This window comes from Carex rostrata, chromosome 7 (genome assembly GCF_964058835.1).
Source record: "Carex rostrata chromosome 7, lpCarRost1.2, whole genome shotgun sequence".
Taxonomy (NCBI): Eukaryota; Viridiplantae; Streptophyta; class Magnoliopsida; order Poales; family Cyperaceae; genus Carex; species Carex rostrata.
Genome location: NC_135924.1, coordinates 5,901,505 through 5,925,660, shown reverse-complemented (window position 1 = coordinate 5,925,660; position 24,156 = coordinate 5,901,505). Strand labels below are relative to the sequence as shown.

Genomic DNA, 24,156 nt, shown 5'->3' with positions numbered 1-24,156 from the left:
CTAAAGGTATCCACTATCTCTCAATAAATGGAAATCTCACCTTTCGGTTCAATTGATCTATCTTTTCATATTTCTAATCTACCTCAAGTGCTTGATTAAATTGCAAGAAAGATCTAGATCAAGATATTAGAAGAGATGAAAGATTCATTCAACAATAGTCAACAAAATGCAATCACACAATCTCAATCAAGCTTTAAAAGGAAGATACACAATCAATTGATCACAAGAACAACTCAAATTCAAGTGAAATACACACAATCAAAGCTTTAGACTACATCAACCCTAGAAACAAAGAAGGATCTACTCAAACAACATCATAAAAGAAGAGAGAAGAGATAGGATCATGATAGAACCAATTGAAGCAATCTTGCAAGGATCTTCCCTCCTTTCTCTCTTTCTTGATCAACACTCCAATTCTTGAGGCTTTGAATCTTCAAATTTCGGAACTCCCTCTCTGGTGACCGAGGCGGGCTATTTATAGACTTTTCAAAACATTTGCTTCAATTCTGGGCCCTTATTGGGCCTTTGCTGTCTGCTCTGGAAGCTCGCGATGTGACCCGTATCACCACTGAAGCGACCCGCATCAGAGTGTGATGAATGCGCCTCGCATGCAGTGGTGCTGCGACCTGCTGGTGCGGCTCTGAGTGGTTGATGCGCCTCGCGTCAATCCTGATGAGGGTCGCATCAAGGTCTCTTAACTTCAGTAATTTGCTTGATTTCACCAATTTTCCTGCAAGACAAGAATGAAAGCACAGCAGTACCAATTCTACGCATAATCATTATAATAGATGTTATTTAATGGCTCAAGATTCATGTTTTGGTACCGAAATTGGTCAAAACAATAGGTCGGATATAGCAATATCAGATAACTAAAACAAAGTTGAAATATCATAAATTTTTACACGTCATAGAGAAAATGATATAGATTATATCTAATGATTATATTTTAAAAATAGATATATGATTGAGATGCAAAATTATTATAAAAAATTACAAAATATAATAATAAATTAAGCGAAATTTTTTTGGACTTCTCTTATTATTATTATACTTTATACATGATATGTATAATATTATTATTTTAATTCAAAGGCGCAACATTACTCCGATAAATTGTAACCCTAGCAGCCAGGTGCCACTCTCCTCTCACACTCTCAGAGTACCACATTTTCAAAAAAAAAAAATATATATATATATATAGGGCACGGCTAAATTGCTGCCGGTAGCATTTCAGAGGAGGTGTTGCCGGGGCAATATCGTAAATTGTGATGTTCAAACAACAAATCCAAACCGTTAGATGTTTAATCTATATTATAATCTACTTGGAGACCAAATTTTACATTTTTTGGAATTTTTTTACTATTTATTAAGCTGGTTTGAAAACTGCTGATTTCAGTAAATTTCTGCAGCATTGAAATCAACAGTTTTCAAACCAGCTTAATAAATAGTAAAAAAATTCCAAAAATATAAAATTTGGTCTCCAAGTAGATTATAATATAGATTAAACATCTAACGGTTTAGATTTGTTGTTTGAATATCAGAAAATAAAAAAGCCCCGGTAGCACCTCCTGCTGAAATGCTGCCGGCAGCAATATATATATATATATATATATATATATATATAGAGTTAGACTGGGGTGCTATGGATAGCATAGTGGCCTCTATGCTACGGCTCAATATTCGAGTTTCCAAAATCCAAACGGTCGATCCGAACCGTTCATCTTATTCTCCATATTAATATCTGCTTGGAGACCAAATTTTATAATTTTCTGAATTTTTTTACTATTTATTAAGCCACTTTGAAAATCGCTAATCCAACGGTTTTACTGTTTTGTGCAGCCACCGTTGGATCAACAATTTTGTAAAATACTTAATAAATAGTAAAAAAATTCAGAAAAATGTAAAATTTGGTCTCCAAGCAGATATTAATATGGAGAATAAGATGAACGGTTCGGATCGACCGTTTGGATTTTGAAAACTCGAATATTGAGCCGTAGCATAGAGGCCACTATGCTATCCATAGCACCCCAGCCTAACTCTATATATATATATATATATATATCTCCATTCTATTATTAAGCACGTTGAGTGTCCGATCCGCCAACGGCTATGATTGAGAGATGAAACTTCGGATTTGATCTCAGCTCTCCAATTATATAATTTGTCTTCTTTTGATTAAATGCATTTTTTTTATGTATAGAAGTCTAAATTTAGTTAAAAACATACCCACCACATGTGCTGCCACACGATACGTTATAATTTAAAATGAACAAATTCTGAAATTTAGCGATATATTTATTTGTTTCCTAATTCCTTTATTTCCATATTTCTCCTCTTCAATTGAGAAGACTCAACCTTCCATTTTCTTATTTATTGTTTCCTTACTTCTTCGTTTCTATACGAATCACAATGAAAATCATATATTTTTTTAAGGGGAAATTGTGAGATTGCCACTACAAAATCTTGAAATTGTGAGATTGCCACTACAAACTTCAAAATTGTGAGAATGCCACTATAAAACGTCCATAATTGTGAAAATGCCATTAACAGTGTATTCTTATAATATTTTTATCAAAAATTAATTTGAAGAGGCGATATCAACTGGAGTGTTATTGTTTTTGTATGAAGGGTATAATCGGAAATACATAATTATGCATATCAAAACAGTTTTTTTCAGTTTTTTTTGATAAAAATATAATAAAAATACACTGTTAATGGCATTTTCACAATTATGAACGTTTTATAGTGGCATTCTCACAATTTTGAAGTTTGTAGTGGCAATCTCACAATTTCAAGATTTTGTAGTGGCATTCTCACAATTTCCCCTTTTTTTAAATTTCCTTATTTTTCTTTCTTTGTTTCTATACATATTGGTGTGGGGAATTTAGAATATATTTCCAATATATAATATATCAATGTGTGTATGTGTGTGTGTGTGTGTGTATTCTAAATTGGAAACAAAGAAGAATATAAATTGGAACGTGTGTATGAATATATATTTTTCTTATAATGTGTGTGTGTGTGTGTCCTATACATACAAACGATAACACTTTTTATTTATGTTTTTTTATATCATATTATATCTTGATATTGAATTGTTGTATGATATTTGATATTAGATTCGAATCGAGCTATTATTTGATATCATTGGTACTTAAAAATAAAGAATCATCACATCATCAAATTGTTATTAGAGATCACGATTAAAGTTAATTAAAAATACATAATCATATAAATTTTCTATTAACATGTGTTTTAATTTTTAGATAATTATTATTTTCATTGATATATTTGTTTCTTATAATATGTCCCCGTTGCAACGCACGGGTATGATACTAGTATATATATATATATATAGAGAGAGAGAGAGAGAGTAAGGCTTGGGTGCTATGGATAGCATAGAGAGCTACGGTGCTACAGCAAAATATTCGAGTTTTCAAAATTCTAACGGTCGATCCGAACCGTTCATCTTGTTCTCCATATTAATATGTGTTTGGAGACCAAATTTTACATTTTTTGGAAATGTTTTACTATTTTTTTTAGATAGGTAGAAAATCAAATATCTGAATGGTGCAGAATTTTTTAGATCAAGTGATTTTCTACCTAGCTAAAAAAATAGTAAAAAATTTAAAAAAAATGTAAAATTTGGTCTCCAAACACATATTAATATGGAGAACAAGATGAACGGTTTGGATCGACCGTTAGGATTTTAAAAACTCGAATATTGAGCCGTAGCACCGTAGCCCTCTATGTTATCCATAGCACCCAAGCCTTACTATATATATATATATATATATATATATATATATATATATATATATATATATATATATATATATATATAGGAATATGCTAGCATGCTATGCATAGCATAGAGCCCCTCCATGCAACGCTTTGGATTTCGACTTTTCAAAATCCTAATGGTCGATCCAAACCGTTCATCTTGTTCTCCATATTAATATGTATTTGAAGACCAAATTTTACATTTTTTGGAATTTTTTTACTATTTCTGTAGATTTATTGAAAATCGCTGTTTTTTTATGGTCCAGATTTGCTGAAAACAGCGATTTTCAATAAATCTAAAGAAATAGTAAAAAAATTCCAAAAAATGTAAAATTTGGTCCCCAAACACATATTAATATGGAGAACAAGATGAACGGTTCGGATCGACCATTAGGATTTTGAAAAGTCGAAATCCAAAGCGTTGCATGGAGGGGCTCTATGCTATGCATAGCATGCTAGCATATTCCTATATATATATATATATAGGCTAATGTGCTTTCGGTAACATATGGGCCGAAATACACACTGTCCAAATTTAAAATTTCAAAATTCAAACGGTCAATCTGAACCGTTCATCTTATTCTTCATATTAATATCTGCTTGGAGACCAAATTTTACAATTTTCTGAATTTTTTACTATTTATTAAGTCAATTTGAAAATCGTTAATCCAACGGTTTTACTGTTTTGTGCAGCCACCGTTGGATCAACAATTTTGTAAAATACTTAATAAATAGTAAAAAAAATTCAGAAAAATGTAAAATTTGGTCTCCAAGCAGATATTAATATGGAGAAGAAGATGAACGGTTCGGATTGACCGTTTGGATTTTGAAATTTCAAATTTGGACCGTGTGTATTTCGGCCCATATGCTACCGAAAGCATATTAGCCTATATATATATATATATATATATATATATATATATAGGACTTGGCTACGGTGCTATGGGTTACATAGAGGCCGCCCGTGCTACGGCTCAATATTCGACTTTTCAAAATCCAAACGGTCGATTCGAACCGTTCATCTTGTTCTCCATATTAATATGTGTTTGGAGATCAAATTTTACATTTTTTGAAAAAATTTTACTATTTTTTTAGATTTATTGAAAATCACTGTTTTTCAGACAAATCTGGACCATAAAAAACAGCGATATTCAATAAATCTAAAAAAATAGTAAAAAATTTCCAAAAAATGTAAAATTTGGTCTCCAAACACATATTAATATGGAGAACAAGATGAACGGTTCGGATCGACCATTAGGATTTTGAAAAGTTGAATATTAAACCGTAGCATGGGAGGCCTCTATGCAACCCATAGCATATTAGCCAAATCCTATATATATATATATATATATATATATTTTAGTAATGCCAATCCAAACTCCTTGATTTCTTCTCCCTTTCGCGAAGATAACTCTGAGGTTTTCAGATTCTATTTTTAGCTAATTGACTGGGACTAGTGGTAAGTTTCTCTTCCCGCTTGTTATTTTCTTATTATACAGAACACAATCGATTGTAATCTGAAATATATGATTGTGTTTCGAATTTAGTGCATTGATTTGAATATCCCTAATTTTTTTTTGGAGAACCGTCATGTACCGCTATTATTTCAAATGGTGGTGTTGAGAAATAGAATATATCAAGCCTCAGAATATTCATCACAGGCTAGTTTAGGTAACAAATCAACTAGCCTCTAATTGTATAGCTGTCGAGCTATAATTAGTACCTAGCTTGATTAGGCAAATATTAGGGTGTAATTAGGTAATAGATTCAGCCAATGTAAATTAGGCAGTATCCAACGGCTAGTAGGAATAATCATGTAATTTAGGCTATAAATACCACTGTACAGACTATGTAAAAAACACAACAAATAAACAAAAACAATTGTTCATCATTTCTCTACTTTCTCTAAATTTCATCATGGTATCAGAGCGGGTCAGATCCTGACTCGAGAAAAAAAAAAAACCAGCTGCAGATAACAAAGAACTGCAAGAAAACCAGAAAATTCACAAAAGAAACAGCTCTCAGAATCAAGCACCAGTATCTCCAGCCAATTAACTTGACGAGTTACCTGGTGGAATCAATTTTTCATCACAGAGCAAGCCAACCCAGATCAGAACCGAACTGACATCAGTATACCAGCAGCCACAATTCTTTTTAAACTTATACCAGCAACCTGAAAAATAGCATGTCTCAATCCGATAACTCTAAACTCACAAACATCATCCTTAATGGCAACAAAAACTATATCCCTTGGGCTAGATCAGTCACGATAGGTCTCGGTGGCAAAGGAAAGTTAAACTTTGTCACTGGAACCAAACAAAAACCCAAACCAGAAAAAGCCCAGGCAACTCCAGAAGAGACAGCACAAATAGAAGAATGGGAGACCACCGATCTAATGATCATGACATGGCTACTCAGCACAATGGAACCCCAGATTTCAAACGTACTCATGTACTCCAGTTCATCAAAGGAGGTTTGGGACAAAGCCAAGAGAAGGTATGGCCAACAGAAAAATTTTGCTCACATCTTTAGCCTTAAGCAAGAGCTTGCCCAGATTAAACAGAGTACCAAAAGCAATAACGAACTAGTGACTGAAATCTTGTCAAAATGGGAAGAACTCAATGTCTATCTCCCACCAACAACAGACCCAATTGAAACCCAAAAAAGATCCGAACAAGACTTAATTTTTACATACCTGGGGGCTCTTGATCCAAGCTATGAATCAATCAGGTCTCAAGTCTTGGCATCAGCCGAAATGCCAAGTTTTGATGATGTAGTAGCAAAAATTGAGCAAGAGCAATCACGAAGGGCCCTCATGAACCCTCAACCGTCAGCCGAGTCAGAGAACAAGGCGTTTAGGGCACAATACCCAAACCCTAATCCGAGAGATCCAGCCAAGGCGACGAGAGGGACCACAACAGCCGACTGGTGCGACCACTGCAAGCGCGCAGAGCACAACCGAGACGGCTGCTGGGTGCTCCATCCTCACCTCCGGCCGAATCGCAACAGAGGAGAGAAGGGGAAGTGGGGTGGCAGACAGAAAGGGGGCAAATTCGCTAATTTTGGCGGAACGAACAAGTCGGATGAATTGAGTCTGGCTCTAGTCGAACCGACCCCAAGTGCCTCAACCGATCCCTCAGGATCTTCTGTTGCGTCAACTGCACAGCTGACTCAATTGCTCAATCAATTAAATGGTTTGTTGCAGCAACAGACATCAGGTTTAGTACTATATAATTCTAATTTAATAGGTCCCAACAGTAGTAATTCAAAAAATGCAAATGTATGTCATAACTCAAGTAAATGGATTATTGACTCCGGTGCTACCGACCATATGACATGGGATCAAAATAAATTAGAAAATATTAAACAACTTAAGGAACCACAACACGTAATTGTAGCAAACAGAGATAAAGTCCAAATTAGTGGGACCGGTAATACAAAATTTTTTACAAAAGATGTAGAAAATATTTTATACTTACCTAATTTTAATTCAAACCTATTATCAATTAGCAAAATTACCCAAGATTTGAATTGTGATGTAATATTCTCACCAAATAAAGTGACATTTCAGGACCGAGAATCAGGGAAGAAGATTGGTGAGGGTTATTTACAAAATGGTCTTTATTATCTTGAAGAAACTACCAATAAGTGTCTTGTGTCACTAGGTTCAATAGATCGTGACAAATTATTGCATTGGAGATTTGGACATCCGTCCGACCAAGTTTTAAATAAACTTTTTTGTTATAATTTAGACTCAAGTAACTGTGATGTTTGTAAGTTCTCAAAGCAGACTAGATTGTCGTTTTCTTTATCTACTAGTGTATCAGAAAAATGTTTTGAGTTAATTCACTCTGATGTGTGGGGTCCATCTCCAGTAAATTCTTATAATAATTTCAAATATTTTGTTACATTTATTGATGACTTTTCTCGTACAACTTGGATTTACCTTCTAAAAGGAAAAAATGAAGTATTTTCATGTTTTTTGGAATTTTTCAATTTTGTTGAAAATCAATATAATGCAAAAATAAAGATTTTTCGATCAGATAATGGAACAGAATATGTAAACAAAAATTTTATAGAATTTTTTAAATCAAAAGGAATTTTACATCAAACCACATGCATTAATACTCCTGAACAAAATGAAATTTCAGAAAGAAAAAATCGCCATCTCCTTGAAGTTACTCGATCACTTCTCTTTCAAAATAATGTTCCAAAAAGTTACTGGTCAGATGCAGTTCTAACAGCAACCTATCTTATAAATAGATTGCCAAGTGCAAAATTAAAGAATATGAGTCCCTTAGAAATTCTCAAGGGTAGGAAAATTGATCTTGATCATGTTCGAGTCTTTGGGTGTACATGTTTCGTACACATAAAGCGACATGACAAGTTAAACAAAAATTCAGTTAAAGCCATATTTTTAGGATACTCCTCCGAAAAAAAAGGGTATAAATGTTATGATCCCAAAGATCATAAACTTTATTTTTCAAGGGATGTGTCATTTTTTGAAAATAAACCCTACTATCAAACAATGAACAAGAAAATACACAAAGTCAACCAACCATATTACCTCCAATTAGCTTTATGTTTCCTGAAGAAACTAATCAAGAACAGGTTGAGACGATAGAGGAAGAACAGATTGGTGAATCAAGCGTAATTTCTTCAGGGGGAGAAGAGGAAAGAGAGTCAAATGAAGAGACAACTCAAGGATCTCCTGAAGAGCCAGCTCAGCCAACTCAAGAAGAAATTACATTGAGAAGAAAATCCACACGACAGACTCGACCGCCTATAAAATTGAGAGATTATATATCCAATCAGGTGATGTATCCAATTCAAAATTTTATTTGTTATCAAAAGGTATCTCCTGAATATCGAGCTTATTTGGGTAGCATAAGTAACCAAACCGAACCAACTAGCTTTGATGAAGCCAATTTGGACCCACTTTGGCATAAGGCTATGAAAGAAGAACTTCATGCCTTAGAAAAAAATGACACGTGGGACATTGTTGACTTACCAAAAGGAAAAAAACCTGTAGGATGTAAATGGGTATACAAGATTAAATACAATAGTGATGGTACGATTGAAAGGTATAAGGCTAGGTTAGTGGCCAAGGGATTTACCCAAACTTATGGTATTGACTATCAAGAGACCTTTGCACCAGTCGCTAAGATGAGTACAGTTAGAATTTTGTTATCAGTTGCTACCAACTTAGGATGGAACCTATTTCAAATGGATGTGAAAAATGCATTTCTTCAAGGGAATCTGGAAGAAGAGGTCTACATGACTCTTCCTCCAGGTCATAAAAATACATCAAATCCATCAGCGGTGTGTAAACTAAGGAAGGCAATTTATGGCCTAAAACAATCTCCAAGAGCATGGTATGCCAAGCTAAGCTTTTCTCTTCTAAAAAATAATTTTGTTAAAAGCACAGCCGATTATTCCATGTTTGTCAAACATTCACAAAACTCTATTACCATTATCCTTGTCTATGTAGATGATATTATCATCACTGGAAATGATAATGAAGAAATTAAAAGAGTTAAACAATCATTGAAAGATGAATTTGATATTAAGGATCTTGGAAAACTCTCATATTTTCTTGGAATAGAAATAGCTCATTCAAGTAAAGGATTATTTCTATCCCAAAGAAAATATATCCTTGACCTGTTAAAAGAGACTGGTAAGATAGGAGCAAAACCAGCCGGTACCCCAATGGAAACCAACATTAAACTTGGACCAGAAGATGGTGAACCACTACCTGACATAGGACAATATCAGAGGTTAGTAGGAAAATTAATTTACCTTACAGTTACCAGACCTGACATTGCCTTTGTAGTTAGTGTTGTAAGCCAATTTATGCATGCTCCACGTACCAGTCACTTGAGTGTCATTGATAGAATACTGAGATATCTCAAAGGTACTCCAGGTCAAGGAATCTGGATGAAGAAAAACAGTACTAACAATGTGGTTGGATATTCTGATGCAGATTGGGCCGGAAGCTGTGACATAAAATCAACCACAGGATTTTGTACTTTTGTAGGTGGAAATTTAGTAACGTGGAAAAGCAAGAAGCAAAACGTTGTGGCACGATCAAGCGCAGAAGCAGAATATCGAGCCATGGCATCCACAGCAAGCGAGCTTACTTGGATTAAGCACTTACTTCATGACATGAAGGTAGAGTGCAAAGGAACTATGAAGATGTACTGTGACAATCAAGCAGCACGGCACATTGCATCTAACCCCGTCTTTCATGAAAGAACGAAGCATATAGAAGTTGATTGCCATTTTGTTCGGGACAAAGTGCAATCTGGGGAAATCGAGACGCCATTTGTTAGAAGTCAAGAGCAGCTTGCAGATATTTTTACCAAGGCACTCGACAAATCAACATTTGAAAGTATACTTAGCAAGTTGGGTTCAATCAATTTATTCGAGTCCAACTTGAGGGGGAGTGTTGAGAAATAGAATATATCAAGCCTCAGAATATTCATCACAGGCTAGTTTAGGTAACAAATCAACTAGCCTCTAATTGTATAGCTGTCGAGCTATAATTAGTACCTAGCTTGATTAGGCAAATATTAGGGTGTAATTAGGTAATAGATTCAGCCAATGTAAATTAGGCAGTATCCAACGGCTAGTAGGAATAATCATGTAATTTAGGCTATAAATACCACTGTACAGACTATGTAAAAAACACAACAAATAAACAAAAACAATTGTTCATCATTTCTCTACTTTCTCTAAATTTCATCAGGTGGTAAGTCTTGTATTACTGAATCCCAATTTGAAGATAAGAAAATTATTTTCTTGTACCTTGAGACTAGATATCATGCATTTAAGTCTATTGTTTATACATTAAGTCGTACTTTTTTTTTTCTTTCTTAACTTGTGGATGGTTTGTGGTTTTCTTACATTTGAATACAGAGATCGTGCATGCAAGGCATTTGGGAGTATTTTTCAAGACTGGTGAATGATGGAGGTAATAGATTTCACCGAAGACAGAATTAGTGAGTTGCCTAATCCGATTCTTACCCACATTCTCTCGTTTCTACCTATCGAAGAGGCTGTGTGCACCTGTATATTGGCCAAACGATGGATGAGGGTTTGGGCATCTTTGCCTGTTCTCGTCTTTGATGACCATAAAATCCCAGCTCAAAATCTAACTAAAGAAGAGTTCCGAAGACTTGAAGTTAAGTTTCTAAGATTACTTGGCGGCGTCATTTTCCATCGAGAAAACTTAACCCTGGATACATTCAAAATGACATGGCGGGGTAATGAGAAGAGCAATCATTATCTTGTATTTGGGTATCTTTGTCGTGTAGTCATGTGTAGACCCCGCGTGTTATCAATCCATATGGAAACTTGCACATTTCTCAACTTGCCTGATTCAATTTTCACATGTACATCCATAGAAGAGATGTCATTGCGGCTTCAAACCAATGATGTTCTGCCTGAATATAATCTTCTTCAAATTGGATCAATAAACCTCCCTTTCCTAAAAAATATGGAGCTTCATAGAATATGTTTGGATGATGATTCAATAAGAATGTTTATATCGGGCTGTCCTGTTCTCGAAGAATTAATCTTGGATGGTTGCTGGATGGAAGTGAGTATGATTTCCTCTAATGTGCTGAAGAAGTTGGTACTGATGCATTGCCGTCAATGTTATCCTCTGGAGATTTCTTGCCCAGGAGTTGTGTCTCTGTACATTATGTGTATGTATATGAGAGAGATGATATTGAAGAATATATATGTCATCTCTTGCCACGGCTATAATCTATTTTGATAATGAGAATACATCTGACTTTAGGATTCTCAGTGGTCTTTCAAATGTCACAAGTCTAACTTTATGGACCAATAATAGTGGCGTTATGGTATTCTCCTTTCTATTTCTGTCAATTAAAATTTATCATTGGAAACATTTACTAATATTGAAAATAATAAAGATATTAATTAATTTATTTGTTAGTTGGTCATCAAAGAAAAGATGAAGGACGGGATGTGAAATAGATATTCTTCTATGAATGTTATCTCTAAGCTATATCTTTAGGGTATCAGATTTGAGAAAATAATTTCTCTTATCTTGATGCTAGGATTGATAAAAAAAACTGTGTTAAAACAACAATTTAATTTATTGAATATTGTTCAATTTTAAATTCATATTCTGATTCCCGCTTTTAAATAATATTTTCTTTTAAACTATGCAGGATTTGTTGCTAGCAGATATTCCAAACTGTCCGTCATTAAAAAACTTAAAGAGCTTGGAGCTTGGACGATTGGATGTAAAATATGATTGGAAATTAGCGGTATGCCTCCTCCAACATTCAACCAATCTGAAGGACCTTAAGTTGGGCTTCTATCGAGTACTCTCTCTCTCTCTCTCTCTCTCAGTGATTTCCTAGTTCTTATCCGGTATGATGATTGATTTCGACTAGTTAAGTTAATTCTTAAGGAGAGGCTGGATTTCTAATTTGATTAATGAAGGGAACAATTACTGGTACAATATGATAAAATGCTTGGGATTTAGTATTACAACTGCATGACTTCAATAATTAACATATGTGGTACCGAACCTTTATAGTAATTTTGTTGTTGCCTTCTGATTTTGCAAGTGTGTGTATATTACGTGTTAACTGGCCTACATAGGGGGTATTAAGTATCTCACTCGCACAGCATACTAAAACCAGTCAAGACAAATGTATGGGGGGAAAAAATTTATTATACTCAATGCCATAGAAAAATACAAAATCAGTTATAAAACTGTTATCTGCCATCTGATTGTGAACCTTTGATTATTTTTTCACGAACATAGCCGAGTGAAGATGATACAGAAGAAGAGTTTCAAGATGATATTTCATTTCGACATGAGTACCTTGAATCAGTGAAGAAAAGCTGCACGGGGAAGACTGCTACGTTGGCTGAGGAGGTGGTTCACAATTATGGCAGAGTAGTAACAACTGCAAAGATTATTATCTCGTAAGATTGTCACCTCCTGTTACATTGTTTGACATGTTTGGCTAGTGCTTTTGCTGTCTAACTAGTCAGATGGTCAGTACGTGTTATTAGTTTTCTTCTGGATATTTATCTTTACATCAGAACCGTTGGAAAGTATCTTGTCTTTAGCTTTGTTTAATGCATTTAATATGTCTACAGCTTTTCTACTTTATTTTGCACCTCTTAATCCCAATTTTATTAATATTACATTACATGTAGTTTGGTTAACGTGCTATCGATAGTTTAGCGATATGATGTACACGGCCTTGAAAACTTATTGAATAGGTATCTGATCTTATCTTGTTATCTCGGTCTAAAAGTGTTGAAAACTATTCTAAGCACTCCAGAGAGGCCTTGAACACTAAGAATTGTGAGAGGTTCACTGGCTGTTGCCTATCCTGTATTGCAGGGGAACTAATATCTGTATTGCATGACATACTCGAGGCTGTATTCTTTATGTTGTGAATATTATGGAATTGGTCTAGTAATCAATCTCTCTCTTCTTTTTTTCTGGAGTGAGGCTATTGTACTGCGCATAGCGTATTTTGGTCCGTACTATAAATGCAAATTTTCATTTTCAAAGTTCAAATAGTTCATCCATTCCGCTCAACATGATCATCATATGAAAATGTGTTTTGCTGTCAAATTTTACATTTTTTAGAATGTTTTTAAATAGGTACAAACTCACTTGATCTAAAGATTCTAGATCATTCGAAAGTTGTGAATTTCTACGTATCTAAAAAAATATAGTTAAAAAAAATGTAAAATTTGTATCTCCAAGTACATTTTCATATGGAGATCATAATGAATGGTTCGGAACTATTTAGATTTTAAAAATAAAGATTTGAATTCGTAGTATGAACAAGGTGCTATGCATAGTACCATAGCCTAACTCTTTTTTTCTGATTCTTCGAGGAATTGCTGTGGAAGATAAAGGATTCTGTTACACTCTCAAATTGCATTAGCTTGAAAATCCAAAATTTTAGAGGTGAATAGAAGTTGATATAGAAAATGTGATGAACAGTATAATATGCAAATTGATCACTGATGATTAGAATTTTTATGTGGTTATCATCTAAAAACAGAATGCTAACTAAAACCAATTGCCAGTAACACATAGATTGACATTCTAACTAGGGGGGAATTTCACGTATACCCCTCAAAAACTTCAAAATTACATATTTCCCCCTCTAAAGTTTGAAATTACATATATCCCCCTCTAAACTTCAAATACTCACAAATTTACCCATTTTATTGTCTTTTATATTAAAACTCATTCTAAATTTATAAAATACCTATTTTACCCTTTTATTAAAAGCATATAAAGCCCATCAATATGCGTGCGCAAGATCAGTACGAATCTTGATGCGAACACGCACGTATATTGATGTGACGTGCACAGATCTTAATGCGATGCGCACCAATCAATATTGCTTTAAGATCCGTGCATGCTAGATCAACATGAAATTGAAGCACTATGCACAGATCTTAATGCGATCCACACGGATCAAACGGTAGAGGAACCCTTTAGATTTAAATTTGAGTTTGATGGGCTTTATATGCTTTTAATAAAGGGTAAAATGGGTATTTTAAGATTTTAGAATGAATTTTAATATAAAATACAATAAAATGGGTAAATTTGTGAGTTTTTGAAGTTTAGAGGGGGAAATGCGTAATTTCAAACTTTAGAGGGGGAAATACGTAATTTTGAAGTTTTTGAGGGGTATACGTGAAATTCCCCCTTACTAATTGTGAGTGCAGTTTGCTGGACTATTTGAAAATATAGGAATGACTTGTGCTTCAATTCAGGTACAATAAAACCAATAGACAAGTTATATTAATTACTAATTCAATCTCTTATTCACTATTGGTCAGGACATGTGAAGAATCAGATCCAGGAGGCTACTGCTAAGATGGATGCCAGATGACTTGGGATGTATACCCCAAATGACAATCATATGGTTATATTTGAAGGGAAAATAGTGCACAGCCCATGAAGATTTCACCAGAAGTTGAAGTTCTAAACTTTTTGTATCTAACTACCTCCCTAGCCCACCTTGGTTGTGGCTTAGATATATCTTAGTTTCAATATTTTGGCAATCTAGAACAGTTATGTGTTTATAGCTCATGTGTAGAGCTTAATATCCAAGTACTAGGGTTATTTTTACTGTCAGTATGGTGGCCTGATGGAACAGGCTATATTTTGCAGCTCGTGTAGAGCTGTTTATCCAATTGTCAAGGTGTCGGTATATGTTCGTGAGACATCATTAAGAACAAACTATGTAAGTTAACTTTAGTTCTAGTAATAGAATGGGCTTCTGTCTTTTATCCAAAAAAAATAATAATAATAAAATAAAATAAAATAATAATAATATATATAATATATAGAGAGAGAGAGAGATGGGCTATGGTGCATTGCAATGCATGGGCATCCTTATGCATTAGAATATAAATCACCGATTCAAAGTTCAAATGACCGATCCAAACCGTTCATCTTGTTCTCCATATTAATATGTGCTTGGAGACCCAATTTTACATTTTTTTGGAATTTTTTTACTATTTATTAAGCCACTTTGAAAATCTGAAAATCTGGGTGAACAATAAAAAATTTCTGGACCACCGAATTGGCGATTTTCAAAGTGGCTTAATAAATAGTAAAAAAATTTCAAAAAATGTAAAATTTGGTCTCCAAGCACATATTAATATGAATAACAAGATGAATGATTTGGATCGGTCATTTGGACTTTGAATCGGTGATTTATAGTCCAATGCACAAGGGTGCCCATGCATTGCAATGCACCATAGCCCATCTCTCTCTCTCTCTCTCTATATATATATATATATAGAGAGAGAGAGAGAGAGAGAGATGGGCTATGGTGCATTGCAATGCATGGAGGGGTTTGTGCATTGGACCATAAATCTAAAATTCAAAATCCAAATGACCGATCCAAACCGTTCATCTTGTTCTCCATATTAATATGTGCTTGGAGACCAAATTTTACATTTTTCTATATTATTTTATTATTTATTAAGTATTTTAAAAAATTGTTGATCCAACGGTGGCTGCTGATTTTACTATTTTGTTAAGCCACTGTTAGATCAACAATTTTGTAAAATTCTAAAAAAAATAGTAAAAATTTTCCAAAAAATGTAAAATTTGGTCTCCAAGCACATATTAATATGGAGAACAAAATGAACAGTTTGAATCGGCCATTTGGATTTTGAATTTTAGATTTATGGTCCAATGCACAAACCCCTACATGCATTGCAATGCACCATAGCCCATCTCTCTCTCTCTCTCTATATATATATAGAGAGAGAGAGAGAGAGAGATGGGCTACAGTGAGTTGCGAAGTAAAATGTGTTTCTACTTCACACAATATTTTCATTTTCAAAGTTTAAAATGTCGATCCGAACCGTTAGATGTGATATTCATATTGAAATGTACTTGAAACTAAATTTTTTATTTTTTTGAAATTTTTTTACTATTTATTAAACCACTTTGAAAATCTGAAAATCCGGGTGAATAGTACAAACAGTAAAAATTTATGGACTACCGGATCGGCGATTTTCAACGGTGGCTTACCAAACAGTAAAAATCAGAAGCTACCGTTGGATCAACGATTTTCAAAGTGGCTTAATAAATAGTAAAAAGTTTCAAAAAATGTAAAATTTGGTCTCTAAGCACATTTTTATATGGAGATGACATCTAACGGTTTGGATCGATCATTTAGACTTTAAAAATCGGAAAATGAATCGGTAGCACTTCGGCCGAAGTGCTACCGAATGCATATTAGTCACACTATATATATACACACACACACACAAATTGATGACACAAAGTTTACCTTTATTCTAATCAGCCATAACTCATCACTCATTGTTATAGTAACAAACTTTGCAAATAAATAGTGATGTGAATTATTCATTTTCAGTACACTCCAGAACAAATAGGCAAATTAAACAGATCTGAGAAAAATCCAAGCAAAACCAAAAATGATACCAATTCTTTTAGAACGTTAGAATCAATTTTAATGTCAGCAGGGGTTTCTCCTTAGAAAGCACTTGTTCAGTACCAAATGTCATTTTACTAACAAGCATCAGTGAAGTACCGGTGTGGGTTTGGTTGTTGCCGCTGTACCATTGGCTTTATAGGCACGAGTGGAATTGCTATAAAGTGAAGGATGCATCAGGGATTTTTGGTTTTTATTGTTCTCGTGTTGTATGTTCATATTAAAAGTTTGAACTCTGTATGCACAGACATTTTGATTTGCTTTCTACTTTGTATGTATTTGTTTGAACTCTGCGTGAGTGGAATTGCTAGAACAAACTGTCAAAAAATAAAACACGGGCTGCTGCTCTTGCCCAAGGTCTGGAGATCAGAATGATGGCCTGTTGAGAGATGAGAGGAAATGTATGAATACCTGGAAAGTGAACGGATAAAGACTAAATCCAAACACAGCCCGGATCTTAAGGCGGATAGATTGATTTAATTTTTTGCAAGTCAACGGTATTTACTATATAGTTTATTTTAGTTCTCACCGCTTGAGAGGAAATCAGACAGATGATACAGACAAAATAAGTTATTAAATTAAGAAATGAAAATAGAGTGATCCAATTATATTTTTTTTGGTGATATTGAATTACACTCTATATTTTCGAAATTCAAACAGTCGATCCAAACCGTTCAACATGATGGATATATTAATATGTACTTTAATTTTATATTTTTTGAAATTTTTTTACTATTTATTAAGATGGGTACAAAAATTCAATAGTCTGAATATAGCAATTTTGTTAAATACTTAATAAATAGTAAAAAAAATTCAAAAAATGTAAAATTTGATCTGCAAACACATTTTAATATATTCATTATGTTAAACGGTTTGGATCGACTATTTGATTTTTAAAAACTTTGAAAATTGAGATTGTAATTCGGTGTTACAAAAAAAAGGTGTAATTGACCCCTCCTCATGAAAATATTAATAAAATAAGTAATTTTAGATGAGGAAATTATTAATTTTGAAGTTTAAATAGGAAAATGTCTAAATTCATAAGTTATAATGGACATATATCTAAATTTCCCTTAATTTGATTTAAAGTTTTAAACTATTCTCCGTCTAAAACCCTTCCTTCCTCTCAGTCTAAAGTCTAAAGACTAAACCCTTCTCCTTTCTGCTCCCCGTTTCCTTCCCCTCTTTCTTCTCCTGTCTCCGCCAACCTTCTCCATCTGCGGCTGCTCATCTCTTTCACCACTCAACTCGACAGCGATATCTCTCGTATTAGAGCACCGATTCTATCAGGTCTCTTTCTCTTTTTATCTCTCTACTTTGAGGTTTTGTTCCTGGAGAGCTAGGGTTCGATCCAGAAAGATATATTTACGAATGTAAACATCCTTATTTATGGTATTGTTTAGCTGTCTGTCTAGCACTTCTAAGTTAGAATCGCCATTGTTCGAGCTTAATTTGTTCACCTCTCAAGCTATTTCTGCAGTCCAAAGCAGTAGACAGTTTTCTGTGCTCAATGTTACTAAATACTCCTGATTTGCCTACTGAATTGACCTAAACTTTGTCTTTCCATGTAACCGAGTGAAGATTATTTTGTATGTACTTCTTTATTGTAGTTTATCCTTCTATTAGAATATAAAATTTCTATTTCAAAACTAAGAAAAGCCACAACTTTTCTTTATTGGTTGCATATTTGCCCAAGGAAGAACCGGATTTGCAGAAAGCGGTGTAGCATTGAATCTATTACATTGTCATGAAGCTGTGTTACTAATGGAACTCAATTTCGAGTCTTTCTTAACCTAAGAATTTTGTGCTGTAGTCAGCACAAAAGAGGATTACAGGATCAAGTTTATATTAGACTTTGAGAATCTTAGTTTTACCATTACAACCCTGAATTTGTTAATTAATTTCTTCTTTCTTTTTGTTTTCCAGATTGAGGAGAATTAAGAAGGCATGTCTTCAATTCGAACTAAGCTGTTTCAGGGGCAGAAAACATGAGAGGAGCTGTCTTAGAAAAAAGGTTCTCCTAAATTTTGATCTTAGATTTATATTTTGTTATTGATTATGTTTGTTAAGCAATTGCTTGGAATTTATTTTTATTTACAATATTCTTTGTAGTGAGTTGTAGCATGCTTGCATGTTGTGCTTGATTTTTACAGCACTTTATTAAGGCCTCATTTATATTTATATTTGCTTAAGTTTGTTTTAGGAGGAATACTGTTTCAATCAATTTAGCTTCTTCTTTTTTAAAGTAAGCTTATAGTTTTGTTTGCCCTTTGTATCAATTAAGTGATTTTTCATATGACCAACCTCAACCTAAACCAAATATACATACTTCTAGACATACTAATTTAGTGTACTTCTAATTTGTTAAGTGGCTTATGCTGTTATTCACAAAAAAATGAATTTGATTTGCTGCTTTTTGCATGCTTCAGTGCCATTAACAGATTGATTTTTTGGCAGCTGATGCTGTTCACTTTTTATCTTTAAACGGAAAGTTGCAATATTTACCTATGACCTATAATACATCATTTACATAAACTTGTATGTTCTAATGCTTGCATTTTGGTCGAATCTGACATTTAGCAATTGGACAGAAAATTTAGAGAAATTTTATTGTTACCTGTCAATTTGGTATGGAAAATTAGGTATTATTTGAAAAATGGAATGAGAACGAAAGGAGTACCAGAGCTGCGGTGATCTGGTCAGCGCATGAGGTGCGAGATACATATTGAAATTCATTTTATTTACTTATCTGTCGGAGTGGGAGTCGATTGGGATTCATATTGATGTAATTTGGACATCTAAGGAACATGTATCAGTTTTACTTATAGAACAACTTTGCATTTAAACATTTTCATGTGTTGCATATTTTATGGGTTGCTACTCAAAATCTTGGCTTCAAACAACCTACCCTAGCCTCTAAACTTTTTCATGTCTGGCATATTTTGTGGTTTGCTAATAAACCTTTAGGCTTCTGAATCATGGTGCACACCATTTTCTTCTACCTTTACAGTTTATTAGTTTTTGTTCTATATAGTTTTCCTATACAAACCTTCTATATGCTTTTCCCTCTGCTTTGACAGCCACCGCCAAAGCAAAGCGAGGCACTCATCTAGCTCTTTAGGGTTGAAGTCCTGATTTGTTAGATTTCTTAATTCCTGATTTCACAATTAGAGAAGAAAATTTGCTAGATTTAGTTTGGACTATTGTTTATACATCCATTGATTTAGCTTGAGATAACTTATGGATGGTTTGTGATTTTCTTACATTTGAATACAGAGATCGTGCATGTAAGGTGTTTGGTTGAAACTTGTGAATGATGGAGGGTGGAGATTTTGCCAGAGACAGAATTAGCGGGTTGCCTGACCCGCTGCTTACCCACATTCTCTCGTTTTTACCTACCGAAGAAGCTGTGTGCACGTGTATATTGTCCAAACGATGGATGAGGGTTTGGGCATCTTTGCCTGTTCTCGTATTTGACGACCATAAAAGCCCAGCTCAAAATCTAACTGAAGAAGAGATCCAAAGACTTGAAGCTAAGTTTGTAAGATTATTGGGTGGCGTCATTTTCAATCGAGAAAAGTTAACCCTGGATACATTCAAACTGACATGGTGGGTTAATGAGTGGAGCTCTCATTATCTTGTATATGGATTTCTTCGTTGTGCAGTCATGCGTAGACCCCGCGTATTATCAATCCATATGTTATTTTACACATTTCTCAACTTGCCTGATTCAATTTTCACATGTACGTCCATAGAGGAGATGTCAATTAGGCTTGAAACTGATGATAATGTTGTTGTTGTTAACGAATTTAATTTTCTTCAAATGAGATCAATAAACCTCCCTTTCCTCAAAAGTCTGGAGCTTGGTAAAATGGATTTGAATGATGATATAATGAGAATGTTTATATCGGGGTGTCCTGTTCTTGAAAATTTAGTTTTGAAGGATTGCTGGTTGGAAGTGAGTATGATTTCCTCTAATGTGCTGAAGAAGTTGGTACTGATGCATTGCTGTCAATTTTATCCTCTGGAGATTTCTTGCCCAGGAGTTGTGTCTCTGATCATTATGTCTATGTATATGAGAGATACTATATTGAAGAATATGTCATCTCTTGCCACTGCTGACATCTTTTATGGAAGTCAGGATGTATCTGACTTGAGGCTTCTCAGTGGTCTTTCAAATGTCACAAGTCTAAAACTAGAGACAAATAACACTGACGTTATGGTAAAAAATTTATTCTATTTCGGTTAAGTAAAATTTATCCCTGGAAACATCAACTAATATTGAAAATAATACAAAAAAATATTAATTAATTTGTTAGTTAGTCAATAAAGAAAAGATAAAAGACGGGACATAAAAAATTATTCTTCTATGAATGCTATCTCTAAGCTATATCTTTAGGGTATCAGATCTGAGAAAATAATTTCTCTTACTTTGGGGCTAGGATTGATAAGAAGTCGTGTTAAAGCAGCAGTTTGATTTATTGAATGTTAACCAATTTTAAAGTTATATATCCCCTTTTAAATAATCTTTTCTTTTTAAACTATACAGGATTTGCTGCTAGCAGATATTCCAAACTGTCCGCCCTTAAAAAACTTAAAGAGCTTGGAGCTTCGACAATTGAATTTTAAGTATGACTGGAATTTAGTGGCATGTCTCCTCCAACATTCAACCAATTTGAAGGACCTTACATTGCACTTCTTTCGAGTACTCTCTCTATCTCTCTCTCTCTTTCTCTCTCTGTTTTTTTCTTGAAATGCTGACAGCAGCTGGCAGGCAATATATTGGAAAAATAAACAGTCCTTATATCATTTTAACAGCACACACACATCTATAAAAACCAGTACCAGCAAACCCCCTTCCTGTAAACAACGCATATCCTAAGTGGTATCAGCACCACCCCTAAGCGGTACCTGTCCACTATACCAGCAACTGACTCACCTCCAATCCTGTACCAGAAAGTGGTACAGTGTGCTTACCTCCTTGTATCTCATTGATTACTACTCACACAACAGAAAGATAGATATCAGAAAAAATAAACAGCATGTACATATAAGAAAAATAAAAAAAAAAACGCCTATACTAATCTGGATCCTGGATTATTTGTGCCCATCAGCGTACGCCTTCCCCTATTGCAAAATTTAATCCACATCCTTGCATCCACCGCAATTCTGTCTGCCAATAGTTTGGATGTGATTGTGCTGCCTGAGAAAATCTTCTCATTTCTATCGAGAACTCTCTCTCTCTCTATCTCTTTGAAAAACTTGGCAGAGGCTGCCTCTCTCTCTCTCAGTGATTTCCCAGTTCTAAGCTGGTATGATGATTGATTTCAACTAGTAAAGTTAAATCTAAGGAGAGGCTGGATTCCTAATTTGATTAATGAAGGGAACAATGAATGGTACAGTGGTAAGATGCTTGGGTTTCAGTACTATAACTGCATGACTTCAATAATGAACAAATGTGGTACTGAAGCATTATGCTGTTGTCTTTTGATTTTGCAAGTGTGTGTGTATTACTTGTTAACTGGCCTACGTGTGGGGGTATTGTCTCAGTCACTTGCACAGTATACTAAAACCAGTCAAGACAAATAGTAGTATGGAGAAAATAAGAATAATTATACTCGATGCCATAGGAAAAATACAAAATCAGTTATAAAACTGTTATCTGCCATCTGATTGTGAACTTTTTTATTTTTCATGAACAAAGCCGAGTGAAGATGATACAGGAGAAGAGTTTCAAGAAGATATTTCATTCCGACATGAGTACCTTGAAGCAGTGAAGATAAGCTGCCCGGGGAAGACTGTTAAGTTGGCTGGGGAGGTGGTTCACAATTATTGCAGAGTAGAAACAACAGCAAAGATTATTATCTCGTAAGATTGTCACCTCCCGTTACATTGTTTAACATGTTTGGCTAATGCTTTTGTTGTGTAACTAGTCAACAGATGATGAATTCTGATTTCCTCAAGTAACCCTTTTTATTTGGTTTGGATCTGGATCGTCCGATTTTTACTGGCACGCATATTAAGGCACCCGTGCATTCCACCTCAGGCCAGATTGGACTGAATTCTGATCGGACGATCTACATCCAAACTCAAAAATTGGGTTTACTTTAGGGGATGCGGACCACCCATTAGTTTTTTGTTTTCTGAATATTTATCTTTACATCAGAGCAGTATCTTTTGTCTTTAGCATTGTTTAAAGCACTTGATATGTCTGCACTGCAGCTTGTCTACTTTATTTTGCACCTAAACCCAATTTTTAATTATATTACAATACATGTGATTTGGCTAACGTGCTATTGATAGTATAGCGACATGTTGTACTACGGCCTTGAAAACTTATTGAATAGGTTTCAAACCGTTGAAATCGATTTATTTCACGAGTTATGATTTTCAATTCAAATCAAGAGGTAAAAAAATGTTGGAAAATGAATGCATTAAAATTATAAAAAAAAAATTACCGCTTGACTTTATACTAGATGAATTTATAAATTTATAAATTATAAATGTAAACACATTACTTGTGAAGAAGATCGGTTTTAAGTGATGATATTTCTTTCATAAATTAGATCACAATTTATTAAAAACATCATAGAAGATGTACTAATAAGCTATGAATACACTTTTGAGGAATTACGTGCGTTTCGGACCCAAAACAGGTTTAAATTAAAGTAGTACTGTTTTCTTTCTGGCCTAATTTAATGCAACATCATCTTTTTTCAAAGCAGCAAAGAAATATCCATCCTCAAATATATTAACAAAATGTCCTGATTTGACCCCAAATATAACCTTCCATACTTTCTTTCCTCTCACTTTACTCCCACAGTTTCCAGTAAACTATTTATGTCATATGTTCTTTTACAATATAAACAGATCGACTGCAGCAAAGAATGCAACTGAGAGGCTGCTCAGTTGAGGAAATATTTCGATTCATGTCACATAACCTACATGACAGATAACAACAATTCTCAGTAAATACGATAATTTTTAGCAGTTTTCACAAGTAATTTTCCATCTAGTAAAATTGTAAAACAAACACGAGAACTGAAATATAACAGGAATTTCAACTCTTCTTTTTCAATATAATGGCAAAACAATATTAAGAATTTTTGGAGTAGGAAAAAGTAGTTAATATAGTATTAATGTTTATGTGATTTTTGGGTGGTATGGTGAGGCCATAAACGAAGTCAAACGGTAATGCATTTTATAAATAAATATAAAATTTATCTGTTTGAGTTAAGTTTATCTTCTCTTTTACCCTCTGTTGAGTTGAGTGATGTATCGTTGAACTAGCTCAAGTCCTTGTGAATTTTCATAACCGGAAGGTGTCAGTTTTTGTATTACATATGATTTTGAGGTTTTTAGGTCGTAACAT

The 24,156-nt window shown here is 34.1% G+C and overlaps 1 protein-coding gene across 1 annotated transcript; it reads left to right on the top strand.

Moving 5' to 3' along the window:
• The first annotated feature begins 17,944 nt into the window (after positions 1–17,944).
• Positions 17,945–22,905, top strand: LOC144557516 (F-box protein At4g22280-like). Its single transcript, XM_078306099.1, has 5 exons — positions 17,945–18,074; positions 18,711–18,798; positions 20,061–21,006; positions 21,334–21,489; positions 22,489–22,905. The coding sequence occupies exons 3-5, from the start codon at positions 20,098–20,100 to the stop codon at positions 22,654–22,656; spliced, it is 1,233 nt and encodes a 410-aa protein (XP_078162225.1). The 5' UTR covers positions 17,945–18,074; positions 18,711–18,798; positions 20,061–20,097; the 3' UTR covers positions 22,657–22,905.
• Positions 22,906–24,156: the final 1,251 nt, after the last annotated feature.